The 19,641-nt window shown below is 40.3% G+C and overlaps 1 protein-coding gene across 2 annotated transcripts in view; it reads left to right on the top strand.

The window, feature by feature from the left end:
- The window catches only part of LOC143038619 (rabankyrin-5), a 107,326-nt gene that overhangs the window by 44,130 nt on the left and 43,555 nt on the right, over positions 1 to 19,641 (top strand). For both annotated transcript variants that reach the window (XM_076208078.1, XM_076208087.1), the window contains exons 3-4: positions 1,536 to 1,656; positions 4,588 to 4,735. In XM_076208078.1, coding sequence (XP_076064193.1) covers positions 1,536 to 1,656; positions 4,588 to 4,735 — 269 coding nt within the window. The remainder of the gene's footprint in view (positions 1 to 1,535; positions 1,657 to 4,587; positions 4,736 to 19,641) is intronic.

Below are 19,641 nucleotides of genomic sequence, written 5' to 3'. Positions count from 1 at the left end.
ATTTTCTGTCTTACGCTGGGATTGAAATTAAAGGTGAGGTGCAAAATAATTATCTTAATTTACATGATATAGAAATGACTTGTGCTAGTACAGAGGAGTATGAACGAGGGCATGAATGTGAGAGTGAGAGTGCCACGGCTTGTGGCCCTCCTTTTTATATGGGGATTTCATACTGTGCCATTGGTAGGTGCCAATTAGTTATGCCTATAATCCTATGTTCCCATTTACTTGGCTTCACACAATCCATCCACTTCTTTATTTTTGAGTGAAGGTTTACAATTTATCAATCGCTAGTTATCTAAACTAATAGGAGAATTGTTTAATATATATGATGATGAAGAGAGGAGGAGTTCAAATTCCTCCTCTCTTCCTCCCTTATGTGTTTGAGATGAGGTGCCTGAGAAGTATGATAGGGGTTACTAGGCTGGATAGAGTGAGAAATGAGAAGGTGAGGAGAACAGGAGTGGAAAGGGAGTTGGGAGATGGGGTTGATGAAAGAGTATTGGGATGGTTTGGAACATGGAAAGAATGAGTGAAGAAAAACTAGTAAAAGAGATGTGGAAGGCAGAGGTGGCAGGAGTGAAAGAGGGGAATGTCTGTTGAGGAAGGATGGGAGAGGACAGAAGATAAGGGTGAATGGAGAATGGTTATGTATGTATGATGCTGTGATGCATGAGGTGGTGGAGTGGGTGGGGGATAGGGGTTGAGGGAGTATGTATGAGAAATAAATTAATGCAGCCTGAAGGGATTTCTCCCTGTCTTTTTCTTTTCTGCATGAGGGCACAGAGAGGGGGGGTCGCTGATTTAATGAAGCGACCTTGCTGTGTATGTGCTGTGTCTTATGGCACTGCTTCTGACCCAGGGCAGTGGACAAGATGCAGGGATGACCTGTCATCCAGGAGGTGCCAAGATAATAGGGAGGGAAGAGGGTAGGTAGAGGGGAGTGGAGTATGTAGGGGGTGGAATGGGTGGGACTGATTTCTATGCTCTTTTTGCTACCTCCCTTGTAAGGGGAAAGCCTTTGCTATATGTATATAGATTCTTAGAAGTCTGGACCTTGTTTATCTGAAATATATGTCCCAATGGCCCATTCTCCCTCTTATGTGGGAGAAAAATACAGAGAGGAGGATCATGATTCTTCTCACCACACCCCATTGAGTCTTCTTTTACAAGAGAGTTAGGGATATGATTGCAATACTCTTAACCCCCACCACATGGGCAAGAGATAAAAGGTGGAGTCCATGGAATGGTAAAGAAGAGAGGACAGCAGTAATGAGGGATAGTAAATATTTACAAGTGGCTAATCATTCCTCTGTGAACATGAAATGCTGCTGCATGGCTTGTCTGTAGGGATATCAATGATCTCTGAAGTGTTGACCACATGTATATATAGGCAATACCCTAGTATAGTACAGGGAAAGATGTAAAACGTAACTGATGTAGAGGAATAAGTACCACAGGCCTATGTTGTTTCTTATATCATAATTTGTTTCTTTCATTTTGAACCAGCCTTGATCAATTTTATTTACTTACAGGAAGTATACAGTGATATGACAGTTCGGTTGAAGGAGCGACAAATACGGGTGCATCGATTTGTGTTAGCAGCACGTAGTGATCACTGGGGAGTTGACTCTCTGGCTACAGCTGATACCCTAGGTGAGTTATTGAGAGAGTGACGCAGGATTAGAGGGATGGAAGGGAGTTAAAATTGGTAGGAAGTGCTCTTAGAATTGAAAGTGAATGGAAAGTGCATGAGGAGATACTGATGTGTATTAAGTTAGTGAATAAGAATATTTATAATAGTAAAAGAAGTATTTGTTTGATCAAGGTGTTTCAATAATTTTGAGGAAGATACATACATATACCAAGGCTTTTTCCCCCTTACAAGGGAGGTAGCCAAAAAAGAAAAGGGATAAAATCATTCCCACCCATTACATCCCTGAATACACTCCACATCCCTCCACCCTCCTTCTTATCTTAGCACCTCCTGGATGACGGGTCATCCCTGCACCTTGTCCACTGCCCTGGGTCATAAGCAGTGTCGCAAGACACAGCACATCCACAGCAAGGCTGCTTCATTAAATTGGCGACCCCCCCTCTCCGTCCCCCCATGCATAAAAGGAGAAGACGGGGAGAAATCCCTTCTGGCTGCGTCAAATTTTGCTCACACATACTACCTCACCCCCCCCACGCCCATTCCACCTCATGCATCACAACAACATCCATATACAACCATTCTCCATTCACCCCTGTCTTCTGTCCTCTCCCGTCCTTCCTCAACAGACATTCCTCTCTTCCCCAAAGCCCCCTTCACCCCATCCATCCACCTCATCCTAGGACGTCCCCTCATGTTCACTCCCTCCACATCTGCCTTCCATACCTCTTTTACTAGTCTTTCTTCACTCATTCTTTCCATGTGTCCAAACCATCCTAATACTCTTTCATCCACCCTATCTCCCAACTCCCTTTCCATCCCTGTTCTCCTCCTCACCTCCTCATTTCTCACTCTATCCAGCCTAGTAACCCCCATCATACTTCTCAGACACCTCACCTCAAACACATTCAAACTCCTCTCTTCCTCTCTTATGTTCCATGTTTCTGCCCCATACAGTGCTGTTGGCACAATCACTCCTTCATACAGTCTCCTCTTAGCATCCATTCCCAAATGTCTGTTCCTCATTACACTCTTCAATCCACCAAGGCATTTAAAGCTTTTCTCAACCTACATTCTACCTCCACCTTCACTCCACCTTTTCCTGCCACATTTGGACCCAAGTATCTAAAACTATCCACTTCCTCCAGTCGCTCTCCCTTAATGCTCACTTCCAGTCTACTGCCACTTTCACCCCTTGTAGATCTCATCACCTTACTTTTACCCACATTTATCTTTAGCTTTCTTCTATCACATACTCTCCCAAACTCTGTCATCAACTTCCTCAATCCCTCCTCTGATCCTGCCACAAGCGCAGTGTCGTCTGCAAACAACAGCTGGCTCACCTCCCACTTTTCTCCATTTTCTTTAACCATCTTCAATCCCTGACTCACTACCCTTGCATTTACCTCTCACACCACTCCATCCATGTATAAGTTGAACAGCCAGGGCGACATAACGCATCCTTGACGAAGTCCCACCTTTACCTCGAACCACTCACTCTCTCCATTTCTAATCCTGACACAAGCTCTACTACTCTCATAAAAACTCTTGACAGCTCCTAGAAGCTTTCCTCCTATCCCATATATCTGCATAACCTTCCACAGTGCCTTTCTTTCTACCCTGTTGTAAGCCTTTTCCAGATCCATAAAAACCCAAAAAACATCCTTCCCCTTTCCTATAGCTTTCTTACATATTTGTCTTACCACAAAGATCTGATCTACACAACCTCTACCCGTCCTAAATCCACACTGTTCCTCACCAATTACTCCCTCTGTTCCTCTCCTAATCCTCTCAATCAAGATCCTCCCATAAGCCGTCCCAACTACACTTAACAAGCTAATCCCTCTGAAACTACTACATTCACCCTTTTCCGTTTTCCCTTGTAAAGTGGAACTATGCAGGCACTCCTCCAGTCCTCCGGCACTCCTCCAGTCCTCCGGCACTCTACCCTCTCTCCAGCAAACATTAAATAACCTCACCAGCCAGTCCACCATCACTGTACCTCCTTTTTTTAGACATTCTGCATGGCATCCATCCAGACCAGGTGCCTTACCTGCTTTCATCATCTTAACAACTGCCTTCACTTCATCCTTCCTTATTTCTCCTCCATTTTCCTCACTCATCACGGTCATTTTCATAGCATTTCCCACTGCAACTATCTTTCCCTCCCCATCCACCTTCACATTTAGCAACTCCCTAAAATATTCTGCCCATCTTCCCCTTACTGCCTTCTCTTCCATTATCATCTCTCCCTCTGCACCTTTTACCTTTTCTTCTCTACTTGATTCGCCTCCTCTTCCTCTCTTAATTTCTTTCCAAAACATCTTTTTATTACTTTAAAAATTTTCTGTCATACTCTTACCCCACTTCACATCTGCTCTCCTCTTTGCCTCCTTTTACCTTTTGCTTTACTTCTCTTTTCTTTTCTTTGTACCTCTCATATGACTCCCTCATCCTATTTTGTAACCAATCTGTGAATGCTCGCTTCTTCTCTTCTACAACCTTCTTTGTTTCCTCATCCCACCATTCACTACCCTTCCTTCTATTTCCTCCTGTCCTTCTTGTTCCACACATCATCTTTGAACACAAGATAATTGGTAGATAAATTCATCTGGTATTAACCAAAATAAAGAAATAAGTGTTATTTAGTATAGAATAGGTTGTTATAGGCTATGCACTGTGTGTGTGACAATTATTAATATTGTAGCACCATTAAACCACTCTTGGATTATGGAGAACAGAATATGTATTAGATGGCTGACAAACTCTCACTTGTGTATTATTTTTCCTTAGTAAGGCTTGATAATTATATTACAGGTTATGAATATTTTTTGTGCTTGTTTTGTACTACTTGCTAAGGAAGGACAGCATTTGTTCTTTGATGTTATGAATAATATACCATTCCTTGTGAAAATATCTCTTGTTGTTGACAGATTGGAGTAACCTGGAGCAAGAAGTAGGAGAAACTTTATTAAAGTGGGTTTATACGGACAGGATCTCTCTTCCAAATGATGATGACACCTTCACTCTCGGTTTACTTAGGGCAGCTGCAGGTTTTAAACTTCAAGCACTTATGAAAAGGTGAGTTATATTTCACAGCTTTAGAAAATTTTTCATGCAAGTTACATTCGTTGCATATCTATTTCTAATTACCTGATATAAAAATTGAAATGGGGAAAAAAAGTGTGTGTGTGTATATATATATATATATATATATATATATATATATATATATATATATATATATATACTGTACATATATATATGTATACACATATACATATACATATACCAAGGCTTTTTCCCCCTTACAAGGGAGGTAGCCAAAAAGGAAAAGGCATAAAATCATTCCCACCCATTCCATCCCTGAATACACTCCACAACCCTCCACCCTCCCTCTTATCTTAGCACCTCCTGGATGACGGGTTATCCCTACACCTTGTCCACTGCCCTGGGTCAGAAGCAGTGTCGCAAGACACAGCACATCCACAGCAAGGCCGCTTCATTAAATCGGCGACCCCCCCTCTCTGTCCCCCCATGCATCAAAGGAGAAGACGGGGAGAAATCCCTTCTGGCTGCATCAAATTATATATATATATATATATATATATATATAGTATATATATATATATATATACTATATATATATATATATATATATATATATATTCATATGTATATATATATATATATATTTATGTATATGTATATATATTCCTTTAATATGTTGGATGTGTTGGCATTGAGTGAAACTAAGTTGAAAGGGAGGGGAGAGTTTGAGTTTGGAAGTGTAGTTGGGATGGTGTCAGGGGTAAAGGAAGGATGAGGGAGAGAAGGGGTGGCTATACTAGTAAGTGAAGAGATAGGTAAGTGTGTAGTGGAGTGAAAGGCTTCCTCAAGGTTAATGTAGATGAAGGTGAAACTGGGAAGGAAGATGGTCTTTGTAAATCCATATGGACCTGGTGGTGAAAAGAGTGTAGAGGAAAGGAAGGCTTTATCCTTTGGATAGATTTAAATGAGTGCATAGAGGGGTTAGGTAGAAATGTCAGTGTAGTGGTATTGGGAGATTTCAATGCTACAATGTTAGGGTAGGAGACAAACCAATAGACGGAGTGGGTGTGAAGTGTGGAGTTCCAGGAAAAAATTGTAGTGGAGTGATGATGGAGATGTGTCTAGAAATAGAATGGTGATAGCAAATACAGTGTTTAGGAAGAAAGTCAAGCATAAGTACACATGGGAGAGGGTGGTGGATGGAAGGATGGTAGAGCTTTAATGGACTATGTAGAGGTAACCAGGAGTATAGTAGGATGAGTTTTGGATGTACATGTTCTAAAGGGAGAGAGTGGGGGAATATCAGATGATATTTTGGTGGAAGTCAAGTTAAGAGTGGAGGATAGATGGAGAAAGAGGAAAAGAACAGAAGGTAGGGAGGTACTTAGAGTGAACTGCTTAAATGAGAAAGAAAAGAAGGATTACAAGAAGCAGCTGAGAGAGGAGTGGGAGGGAGTGAAGGACTAGGAGTGGAGGAGGAATGGGGATGGTTCAAGGAGGGAGTCACAAGGTGTGTAAAGATGATGCGTGGAACAAGGAGGATGGGAGGAAATAGAAGGAATGGCGAGTGCAGGGATGAAGCAAAGAAGGTTGTAGAAGACAAGAAACGAGCATTCCCAGATTAGTTACAAAATAGGACAAGAGAATCATATGAGAGGTACAAAGAAAAGAAGAGAAATAAAGTATAAGTTAAAGGAAGCAAAAAAGGAGAACAGATATACAATGGGTAAGACTATGTCAAAATTTTGAAAGTAATGAAAAGATGTTTTGGAAGGAAATTAAATGAGGAAAAGGAGGAGAATCAAGAAGAGAAGAAAAGATAAAAGGTGCAGGAGGAGAGACGATAATGGAAGAGACACCAGTAAGAGGAAGATGGGCTAAGCATTTTAGGGAGTTGCTAAATGTGAAGGAAGATAGGGAGGGAAAGGTAGTTGCAGTGGGGAGTGCTAAGAAAATGACAGTGATGAATGAGGAAAATGGAGAAGAAATAAAGAAAGATGAAGTGAAAGCAGTTATTAAAATGATGAGAGCAGGTAAAGCACCTGGATTAGATGTGTGTCATGTAGAGTGTCTAAAAAAGGGAGGTACTGTGATGGTGAATTGGCTGGTGAGGTTGTTTAATGTTTGTTTAAAAGAGGGTAGAGTGCCAGAGGACTGGAGGAGTGCCTGTATAGTTCCACTTTACAAGGGAAAAGGGGACAAATGTGAGTGTAGTAGTTTCAGAGGGATGAGTTTGTTGAGTGCAGTTGGGAAGGCTTATGGGAGGGTTTTGATTGAGAGGATTAGGAGAGGAACAGAGGAAGTAATTGGTGAGCAACAGTGTGGGTTTAGGACGGGCAGGGGTTGCATGGATCAGATTGTTGTGGTAAGGCAGATATGTAAGAAAGCTTTAAGAAAAGGTAATAATGTTTTTTTGGGCCTTTATGGATTTGGAAAAGGCTTATGACAGGGTAGACAAGAAGGTACTGTGGGAGGCATTGCAGATATATGAGATAGAAAGAAAGCTGTTAAGAACAGTCAAAAGTTTTTACAAGAGTAGTAGAGCCTGTTTTAGAATTAGAAATGGAGAGAGAGAGTGGTTTGAGGTAAAGGTGGGATTTTGCTAGGGATGTGCTATACCACCTTGGCTGTTCAATTTATACATGGATGGGGGTGGTGTGAGAGGTAAATGCAAGGCCAGGGACTGGAGATGCTTAAAGAAAATGGAGAAGAGTGGGAGGTAAGCCAATTGTTGTTTGCTGATGACTCTGTGCTTGTAGGAGGATCAGAGGAGGGATTAAGGAAGTTAGTATCAGATTTTGGGAAGATGTCTAGAGAGTTGATGATAGCAAATACAGTGTTTAGGAAGAAAGTCAAGCATAAGTACACATGGGAGAGGGTGGTAGATAGAGCGTTAATGGACTATGTATTGGTAAATAGGATTATGATAGGAAGAGTTAAGGATGTACATGTACTAAGGGGAGAGGGTGGGGGAATATCAGATCATTTTTTGGTGGAGTGTAAGTTGAGAGTGGAGGATAGATGGAGGAAGAGGAAAGGAACAAAAGGTAGGGAGGTGCTTAGAGAGAACTCTAAATGAAAAGGAAAAGGAGAGGGAGTACAAGAGGAAGCTGAAGGAGGAGTGGGAGGGAGTGAAGGATAGAGTAGAGCTAGGTGTGGAGGAGGAATGGGGATGGTTCAAGGAGGGAGTCACAAAGTGTGCAAAGATGGTGTGTGGAACAAGAAGGACAGGAGGAAATAGAAGAAAGGGTAGTGAATGGTGGGATGAGGAAACAAAGAAGGTTGTAGAAGAGAAGAAGCGAGCTTTCACAGATTGGTTACAAAATAGGATGAGGGAGTCTTATGAGAGGTACAAAGAAAAGAAAAGAGAAGTAAAGCAAAAGGTGAAGGAGGCAAAGAGGAGAGCAGATGTGAAATGGGATAAGGGTATGACAGAAAATTTTGAAAGTAATAAAAAGATGTTTTGGAAAGAAATTAAGAGAGGAAGAGGAGGCGAATCAAGTAGAGAAGAAAAGGTAAAAGGTGCAGATGGAGAGATGATAATGGAAGAGAAGGCAGTAAGGGGAAGATGGGCAGAATATTTTAGGGAGTTGCTAAATGTGAAGGAGGATGGGGAGGGAAAAATAGCTGCAGTGGGAAATGCTAAGAAAATGACCGTGATGAGTGAGGAAAATGGAGAAGAAATAAGGAAGGATGAAGTGAAGGCAGTTGTTAAGATGATGAAAGCAGGTAAGGCACCTGGTCTGGATGGATGCCATGCAGAATGTCTAAAAAAAGGAGGTATAGTGATGGTGGACTGGCTGGTGAGGTTATTTAATGTTTGCTGGAGAGAGGGTAGAGTGCCAGAGGACTGAAAGAGTGCCTGTATAGTTCCACTTTACAAGGGAAAAGGGGACAAGTGTGAATGTAGTAGTTTCAGAGGGATTAGCTTGTTAAGTGTAGTTGGGAAGGCTTATGGGAGGATCTTGATTGAGAGGATTAGGAGAGGAACAGAGGGAGTAATTGGTGAGGAACAGTGTGGATTTAGGACGGGTAGAGGTTGTGTAGATCAGATTTTTGTGGTAAGACAGATATGTGAGAATGCTATAGGAAAGGGGAAGGATGTTTTTTGGGCCTTTATGGACCTGGAAAAGGCTTATGACGGGGTAGACAGAAAGGCACTGTGGGTGGTTTTGAGGATATACGGGATAGGAGGAAAGCTTCTAGGAGCTGTCAAGAGTTTTTATGAGAGTAGTAGAGCTTGTGTCAGGATTAGAAATGGAGAGAGTGAGTGGTTCGAGGTAAAGGTGGGACTTCGTCAAGGATGCGTTATGTCTCCCTGGCTGTTCAACTTATACATGGATGGGGTAGTGCGAGAGGTAAATGCAAAGGTAGTGGGTCAGGGATTGGAGATGGTTAAAGAAAATGGAGAAAAGTGGGAGGTGAGCCAGCTGTTGTTTGCAGACGACACTGCGCTTGTGGCAGGATCGGAGGGATTGAGGAAGTTGGTGACAGAGTTTGGGAGAGTGTGTGATAGAAGAAAGCTGAAGATAAATGTGGGTAAAAGTAAGGTGATGAGATGTACAGTACAAGGGGTGAAAGTGGCAGTAGACTGGAAGTGAGCATTGACCTCCTCCATACGGTGCCGCCTACGTAGGCGGCATGAGGAGCAAGTGGATACGCGAGGCTGCCATATCGGCATCTTGATTATATTTATTGTAGTTGTCCCTGCGTTACTGACATACTCTCTAAACTGGGTTCATCACATTTTCTATGGTTATCAAAATTCACGGGTGAAAGAGAGAACGATCGATATAAGCGGTGACTATTTTTTATGGTGCGAGTATTATGACGCAACATCGTACGTCTGGCAGCTAATGCTGCCCGCGAGATTTTGGCCCGGAGTGAAGTGGTTAACCCCTTCCATACGGTGCCGCATACGTAGGCGGCATGAGGAGCAAGTGGATATGCGAGGCTGCCATATTGGCGTCTTGATTATATTTATTGTAGTCGCCCCTCGATAATGACATTCTTTCTAATTCTTTTGTAATCGCATTTTCTATGGTTATCAAAATTCACGGGTGAAGAGAGAACGATCGATATAAGCGGTGACTATATTTTATGATGCGAGTATTATTACGACACGTCGTACGGCTGGCATTGGCTGCTGCCACCGAGATCTAAGTCCATGATGCCTACGTGTGCGGCACCGTATGGAAGGGATTAAGGGAGAGCGACTGGAGGAAGTGGATAGTTTTAGATACTTGGGTCCAAATGTGGCAGGAAAGGGTGGAGTGAAGGTGGAGGTAGAATGTAGATTGGAAGAAGCGAGTAAATGCCTTGGTGGATTAAAAAATATAATGAGGAATAGACACTTGGGAATGGATGCTAAGAGGAGACTGTATGAAGGAGTGATTGTGCCAACAGCACTGTATGAGGCAGAAACATGGAACATAAGAGAGGAAGAGAGAAGGAGTTTGAATGTGTTTGAGATGGGGTGTCTGAGAAGTATGATGGGGGTTACTAGGCTAGATAAAGTGAGAAATGAGGAGGTGAGGAGGAGAACAGGGGTGGAAAGGGAGTTGGGAGATAGGGTTGATAAAAGAGTATTAGGATGGTTTGGACACATGGAAAGAATGAGTGAAGACTAGTAAAAGAGGTATGGAAGGCAGATGTGGAGGGAGTGAACATGAGGGGACGTCCTAGGATGAGGTGGATGGATGGAGTGAAGGGGGCTTTGGGGAAGAGGGGAATGTCTGTTGAGGAAGGACGGGAGAGGACAGAAGACGGGTGAATGGAGAATGGTTGTATATGGAGGATGTTGTGATGCATGAGGTGGAATGGGTGGGGGGATGGGGGTGAGGTAGTATGTGTGAGCAAAATTTGACGCAGCCCGAAGGGATTTCTCCCCGTCTTCTCCTTTTATGCATGGGGGGACGGAGAGGGGGGGTCGCCGATTTGATGAAGCGGCCTTGCTGTGGATGTGCTGTGTCTTGCGACACTGCTTCTGACCCAGGGCAGTGGACAAGGTGCAGGGATGACCCATCATCCAGGAGGTGCTAAGATAAGAGGGAGGGTGGAGGGGTGTGGAGTGCATTCAGGGATGGAATGGGTGGGAATGATTTTATGCCTTTTCTTTTTTGGCTACCTCCCTTGTAAGGGGGAAAAAGCCTTGGTATATGTATGTATGTATGTGTATTTACCTTGTCATATTTACCTAGTTGTATTAAACGGGAAGGGTGCTATGCTTGTAGTTACCCATCTTTGTATGTCTCAGCATCTAGTTTGTTCTTAAATTCTTGTATTGTTTTTGCACATACTATTTTTTCATCCAATTTGTTTCAGACATCTATCACACTGTGTGGAAAACTATTCTTTTTCATATCTCCTTTATAACTATCCTTATTGGGTTTCTTTTCATGTCCTCTTGTTTTTCTTCTGTCCCACTTTAATAAATCCACTCTATCAAGGACTTCCATACCTTTCATGATTCTGTAAATGGTCAGTAGATCCAGTTTGGACTATCTTTGTTTGTAAGTCAATTTTGAAAGTGTTGGTGCCATCTTTGTTGTTACTCTTTGAATTCTTTCCAATTTCTTTATATTCATTTTTGTGTTTAGTGTCCATAGTGTCACATTGTACTCGTACTCCAATCTTGGACTTATCAGTGTGACTAATATTTTCTTTACCATGTAGGTAAAGGATACCATTATTGTTCTTAGTAAATTGAAGGTTTCTCTGTTTTGTTTATATGTTTGGTGATATGTCTTTGTTAATAATTACTCCTAGGTCCTTTTCTGAGCTAAACTTTTTTACTTTTTTTGTACCAACCTTATATTGCCCTGATATTCTATTCTTACTTTTACCAAACTCCATTATACTGCATTTCTTGATGTTGAAGTTCACTTCCTATTTTTGGCTCCATTTCCAGACTTTGTCCAGATGTCTCTGAAGTAATGCACAGTCTTTCTCTGTACTTGTTTTCTTTAGTAGTTTTGCATCATGTGTAAAGAAGTTCACATAACATTCAACACCTTCATCCTTGTCATATATATGGCAAACATTATTGGAGCTAGTACTGAACCTTGTGGGATTCCACTTATCATTTCTTTCCAGGTCGACTTTTTGTCTCTAACTACCACCCTCATGTTTCTCCCATTCAAGAAATCTTCTATCCATTTCATTAATTCTCCTTGTACACCAGTTGTTTCAAGTGTTTTTTGATTAGTTTTTTGTGTGCTACCTTATCAAATGCCTTTTGTAAATCTAGAAAAACACAATCTGCTCATACATCCCTTTCTTGTATTATGTCTATTACATACATACATATACCAAGGCTTTTTCCCCCTTACCAGGGAGGTAAGGGGGGTGAATGAGGATGAGAACAGGGGTGAAAAAGGACTTGGGAGATAGGGTTGATGAAAGAATATTAGGATGGTTTGGACACATGGAAAGAATGAGTGAAGAAAGACTAGTAAAAGAGGTATGGAAGGCAGATGTGAAGGGAGTGAACATAAGGGGACGTCCTAGGATGAGGTGGATGGATGGGGTGAAGGGGGCTTTGGGGAAGAGGGGAATATCTGTTGAGGAAGGAAGGGAGAGGACGGAAGACAGAGGTGAGTGGAGAATGGTTGTATATGATTGATGTTGTGACTGCATGAGGAGAAATGGGCGGGGGGGGGTGGGGTAGTATGTGTGAGTAAATTTTGACGCAGCCCGAAGGGATTTCTCCCCGTCCTCGCCTTATATGCAAAGGGGGACGGAGAGGGGGGGTCGCCGATTAAATGAAGCGGCCTTGCTGTGGATGTACTGTGTCTTGCGACACTGCTTCTGACCCAGGGCGGTGGGCAGGGTGCAGGGATGACCCGTCATCCAGGAGGTGCTCAGATGAGAGGAAGGGTGGGAGGGGTGTGGAGGGTATTTAGGGATGAAATGGGTGGGAGTGTTTATATGCCTTTCCCTTTTTGGCTACCTCCCTTGGAAGGGGGAAAAAGCCTTGGTATATGTATGTATGTATGTATGTACCAGGGAGGTAGCCAAAAAGGAAAAGGCATAAAATCATTCCCACCCATTCCATCCCTGTAAACACTCCACACCCCTCCACCCTCCCTCCCATCTCAGCACCTCCCATACACGCACTCACAAACATTGCAAACTACAGCTATTCACACAACACTATACCCGACATCTGGAAGCATGGTAAAATAATCACCATTCCAAAACCGAACAAAGACCCAACAATCCCAACATCGCACCGCCCAATCACACTTCTCTGCACCCCCTCTAAAGTCATTGAATGCCTAATACTTAAACTTGTCACACCATATATTCCCCTTGCTGACTCACAACACGGTTTTAGGCCACTACACTCCACAAACACTCTTCTGACAAACCTCACACAAAGAATTTTAGATGGCATCAATTCAGATAGGCCCCACCAAAGAACACTTCTTATAACATTAGACATTAGTAAAGCTTTTGATGCAATCCCCCGCCACAACCTAACAAATAAAATATATAACACAGACATGCACAATAACACCAAAAGATGGCTGGCCAATTATGTGGCAGGTAGGAATGCTTACGTGTCATATAATGGCCAATCATCGCACATCAGAAACATTAAGAACGGAGTACCACAGGGCTCAGTTCTATCCCCCACACTATTTAATCTATACATGCATGACTTACCCACACCAGACACCTCAGAAATACAAATCTCTTCCTACGCAGACGACATAACAAAGGATTACAAAGGATTACAAAGGCAAAGCATGCCGACAGGAGACCTTTTGATCCATATCTAGGTCGGATGCAAAAAAAAAAAAAAAAAATAATAATAATAAATTAAAACTATAACAATGTAAATAACAATTAAAATACATAAATAAATGCATTGGTATAGTTGAATAACAAACAAACAGGTAAATAGTAATTGATAATAAATTGACATATAACTAATAATAAATGAAAATCAGACAGACAAATTATAACAAAACAAAAACAAATAATATAACATAAATTATAATAATTACAGCATCTTACTTAGGTATTTATCTAAATGATTCTTAAAGCTTCGAACTGAACTACATTGCACTACCTGTGCAGGAAGTTTATTCCATTCATTAACTACACGGTTGGCAAAGTTGTTTCTACCTACTTCCAAATTGAATCTATTTCCGGACAGTTTGAGACCATTGTTTCTTGTCTGATTCTCATTCAATGTGAAAATTTGGTCACTTTTGATGTTGTCAATTCCCTTTAAAATCTTAAAGACCTGTATCAAGTCACCTCTGAGTCTACGCTTTTTTAGGGAAAACAGATTCATGTGCTTAAGTCGATTTTCGTATGATTTATTTTTGATATTTGGAATCAGTTTTGTGGCTCGCCGTTGTACTTTTTCCAGTCTGTCAATGTCTTTAATGAGATTCGGTGACCATACGGAAACAGCATATTCCAAATGTGGACGAACTAACGATTTATATAGCTTGTTAATGAGTGATGGACTTTTGAAATCAAAAGATCGCGCAATCAATCCCAGAATCTTATTTGCTTTCTCAGAGGCTGAAATACACTGCTTGGATGATTTGAGGTCGTTACTGATAATTACGCCGAGATCTTTTTCACTATCCACTTTTGTTAACGAATTTCCAAATAACTTGTAATCGTACTTACTGTTATTTTTACCTATGTGCATTACCTTGCATTTACTTGTATTAAATTTCATTAGTCACTTTTCAGACCATTGCTGTAATTGATCTAAATCTTCTTGAATATCTAATTGGTTTGAGTGATCATTTGCCACTCCGCACAGTTTTGTATCATCAGCAAATTTGGAAACAGTAGATTTTAGTCCATGGTCTATATCATTTATATATACTATGAATAGAAGTGGCCCAAGAACGGAACCCTGAGGAACTCCACTTGCAACACTTTTCCATCCAGAAGTTTTTCCATTTAAAACAACTCTCTGTTTTCGACCTTTCAACCAATTACTAGTCCAACCTAATAGGCTACCACTTATTCCATGCAAAGCTAATTTAGTAAGTAGTCTTTCGTGTGGGACGGTATCAAAAGCTTTTGCAAAGTCTAGATATATTAAATCTATATTGTTTCTTTTGTCATAATTCGAGACAACTGTGTTGTAGAATTCGAGTAAGTTAGTCACGCAAGAACGTTTCCGTCTGAAACCATGTTGGCTATCATTTATCAAACGGTTACTTTCTAAATGATATTCGATAGCATCTCTGATGATAGTTTCCATTATTTTTCCTACGATCGAAGTCAAACTAATAGGCCTATAGTTATTTGGTTTCTTTTTGTCACCTTTTTTGAATATGGGAGTAACGTTAGCTAGCTTCCATTCTCTTGGGACATCTCCGGATATGATGGATTTCTTGAAAATAATTTCTAATGGAACAACAATCTCATTTTTCATTTCCTTTAAGATTCTTGGATGCCAACCGTCAGGCCCTGGTGTTTTATTAACTTTGAGTTTGTCTATACACCTTTTAATTGTTTCTTTTGTTATATTTACCGTAGTGAGTAAGTTTACCCCAGACTTTTCACAGGTTTCAGTTTGGAATTCACTTTGAGGTGTTTCGTTTACGAATACCGAGCTAAAATAATTGTTTAAGAGATTACACATTCCTTCATTTGAATATTCAAGTTGACCGTCAGCAGATAATAGTGGACCAATGTGATTCCTAACAACCTTTTTATCTCTAATGTAACTATAGAATTCTTTGGGATTCTCTTTGGATTTCTCAGCGATGTTCATTTCGTATTGTCGTTTTCTTTTTCTTATTGTCTTTTTTAAATCTCTCTGTATTGATACATAACTTTCATAGTCATTAGATGCACCCGAGCACTTATATTTCTTATAAGCCTGTCTCTTTTTAGCAATACTTTTTTCAGTTTCTTTGTCGAGCCACTTTGGGCGAGCCTGATTTGGGGGACGTCTGTCCTTAAAAGGAATGTAAGTTTGAATCATCTTAGTGAGCGTATTTTGAAATATTTCCCACATCTGATCTACAGGTCTTTCGTTTAATTTTGCCTCCCAATCTGTAAGCTGAAGCTCCTGACGTAGTTCTATGAACTGAGCTTTACTGAAATCGGGTATTTTAGAAGCACAAGTATCTATTCTAAAATTGTTTAGGAGTTTGAATCTGACTAAGTTGTGATCGCTATTTGCAACAGATTCACCGACTTCTACATCAGTTGCCATGCTTTCGCGGCTAGTGATCAATAAATCGAGTAAGTTTCCATATCTTGTGGGCTCTTTTACATGCTGAATTAAGTAATTGTCACCAAGAAAATCAATCAAGCGACTACCTATATGGCCATGTTCAAGGGTCATCCAATCAATGTCAGTAAAATTGAAATCACCCATTATCAATAAATCCCGGTTGCAGAAACTAGACAGTTCTTGAAATAACAGTTTGTCGTCTGCTAATGATAATGTCTTTGGCCTATATATTACACCTATATTCATTTTTTGTCCATTTGTTTGGGTTAACTCAACCCACAAACTGTCATATGCATCCTGTTTCACTTTCTCTAAAACACAAGCATGAACATTGTTTTTAACGTACAATAGAACACCCCCACCTTTCTTGTGGTTTCTATCCTGATGAAAGTGTTTAAATCCCGCAATATTAAATTCAGCTTCGAACTCTGTACCATTTAACCATGTCTCAGTTATTCCTATCATATCGAGATTTTCGCTTTTGACATACGCCTGTATTTCTTGAAATTTGTTCCTAATACTACGAGCATTAAAGTACATAGTTTTAAGAAACTCCTGATTATTTCTTTTTGACACATTTTGAGTTTCAATATCATGTCTTATATTATCATTTTGTTTTTTATTTATGCCTTGCTCTATATTATTATTATTTGGTCCTTCATTGACATTCAATGCCTCATTAACATTTCTCCTATCAAAATTAACATTTCCCCCATCACGGACATCTGGTCGATTACGGTCATCCGATCTATTTTGTACATTTTGTCCCCCTACGTCACCGTGATTCACGCCGGCCTCCCGTCGTTCAGTGACATTATGTCCGGCATCCCTTTCTAAAATTATATTTTGTCCTCCAGTGACATTATATCCTACCGTGATATTTTTTTCCTCCACTATAATTACATCCCATCGTGATCTTTTGTCTTCCACTGTCATTACATCCTATCTTGATATTTTGGCCTTCATTGACATTCTGTCCGGTATCTCTTCCTAAAATTATATTTTGTTCTTCACTGACATTATATCCTACCGTGATATTTTCTCCTCCATTATCATTACATCCTATCGTAACACAGACAAAGCTGCAGAAATAATCCAGCCATACCTTGACACACTCAACACATGGTTCATCACAAACAGACTCAAAATAGCTCCAACTAAATCTACAGCAACACTTCTCACCAACTGGACAAAAGAACACAAATACATACCTCATCTCTACATCAACAAAACACTAATACCACACACAAACACAACGAAAATTCTTGGTCTAACATACGATACATCCATGTCTTTCAAACAACACATCACAAACATAAAAAACAAATGCACACCCAGACTTAACGCACTTAAGTCAATCACTGGAACAACATTTGGACAAAACAAAGAAACTAATATAACAATATACAAACAATGCATACGCTCAGTGTTGAATTATGCGAGTCCTGCATGGGCTCCTAATCTCAGTGAGACACACCACAACACCCTTCAAATCATACAAAACAAAGCCCTAAAAACAATTACAGGCTGCACAAATACAACACCTACAGACCATTTACACCATGAAACAAAAGTCCTCAAAGTCAAGGACCACCTCGTCATAAGAGGCACACATAAACACTTGCCGCAGCCACCACAAACACATCACACCCGCTACACTACATAGCAGAACTCCCACACACACCAAGAAACATTAAAACAACACCCAAAGACCTTTATCACGCACAGATACTCTCTTCTCTTCCTCTACAACCACCAAATACCAGCCTCCGGAAACATATTCATAATCATATCACTCACCGCTCCATTAACACACTGAAAGACAACACACTACTGCATGCCAGACCTCCTGAATCCTCTCTCCCACGAAAGGACAGAGTCCACTTGGCCAGACTGCGGTGCGGTCACCACCCAGCACTTCTAAGCTACCAGAAGAGGCTGGATGACCGTGTTGTGAACAGCTGCCCAGGATGTAACACTTCACCCCATACCATACAACACATAATGGAAGACTGCATTATACACAATCATGCACGCAAACAACACAACATACGCTCTATAAAGGATTTGTGGGAAAACCCAGTTTCGGCTATGGCATTCCTTGGGGAGACGGGACTGCTCGGACAGACAGTCTAGGGAACGACAACAACAACAACAACAACAACATCTTAGCACCTCCTAGATGATGTCTATTAGCCTTGAATAAAAACAAATCAGATTGGTGGCACAAGATCTTGTCTAAAGCCAAATTGTTTTGGATTCAGTATATTATTTTCTTCCAGATGTTTAATCCATCAACTTTTGATAACTTTTTTGCATATTTTAGCTATTGTGCTTGTAAAGGAGACAGGCCTATATTTTGTTGGGTTTCCTCATCTTCCCCTCGTGATACCTTTCCTTCCTTAAGTGAGCAATCTATTATTTTATATATCTTGTCCTGTAGCTCATCTATACATTTGTTTCATATCTAATTTGCAATTCCGTCTGGACGGTGTGATTTTCTGACATCAAATTTTATTATTTGATCCCCTATTTCTTTTTGTTACATTTATTTCTTTCATGGGGGTGATCATTCTACTTTTTCTTCTTCAATCTAGGTTGATCCTTACATTTATCTATTATATCTTTTTCATATTTTTGTTTTTCTTCCCTGTGTATTATCACATATTTCTCAGTTTGATATATATTTGCCACATACTTTTTTTTTTCTCCATCTTTTCCAAGATTTGTCTCTCTTATCTTTTGCCTCGCTACATTTTTTGTTTTACCAGCACTTAATGTTCACCCTTTCTTGCTTCTGCTTTGGTACATATTTATCTATTCCTTCTTTAAAAATTTCTTTAAATATATTCCATTTTTCTTCTACCTTTATTTCTTCATTAAAGAAGTTTTCCCAATTCACATTTTGAAAGAATTTTCTGAGTTTCTCAAAATCCGTTTTGTTGTACATTAGTCTACCTTTTCTGTGTTTCTCATTTCTTCCCAAATAAATTTCCTCCTTTAGTTCAAACTTAGTATGTGGTCTCTCTTCCCAATTGGTGTCTTGTATTCCATTTTATCCACAATTTCAGGCTCTGTTGTAATATTAAGTCTAGTCCCAACAGTTCTTTATTGTTTCCATATCAGGTATTCTCCTTTACCCTATGAGTCATCGTATATTCAGTGGTCATATCCAGTAGTGTATTTCCCCATAGGTCCTCTCCACTTTTCACTGTTATCTCTTCCCAGTATATTTCTTTAGAGTTAAAGTCACTCATGATTACTATGTTTCCTCATTCTTTTAGCAATTCATTTAATGCATGCTTTGCGTCTTCCATCATTTTGGAGTGGTCACTCTCAGTCCAAGAATACAAGTTTGGGGGCACATATATTACTACAAATTTTCTACTTGTCATGTCGCTGTTTTTATCATAATCAGTTCCACATTATTATTTCCTTCTGTTATTTTTGTCTTCTTTAAACCTTTTTTAGTCAAAAACATGACTTCATCCAGTTTTTCCTTTCTATTTTTCATCCAACAATTATATAGACCCCATCCCACAGGTTTCTCTTCCAGATGGTTGTTTAATTCATGTAATCCTGAAATGCCATCAATGTTAGCGTATGTTATTTTAATTTTTGCCTTTCACCTTTTAAGTTTTTTTTATGTTTACTTTTTTTTTTATATACCATTTTCTCAGCCCCAGGTCCAGTACTCTCCAAAAAGAAA

The sequence above is a fragment of the Oratosquilla oratoria genome, chromosome 2, assembly GCF_046742065.1.
Source record: "Oratosquilla oratoria isolate Oo_2021 chromosome 2, ASM4674206v1, whole genome shotgun sequence".
Taxonomy (NCBI): domain Eukaryota; kingdom Metazoa; phylum Arthropoda; class Malacostraca; order Stomatopoda; family Squillidae; genus Oratosquilla; species Oratosquilla oratoria.
Note: the sequence above shows the minus strand (reverse complement) of the source record. Positions and strands in the feature narration are given on the sequence as shown.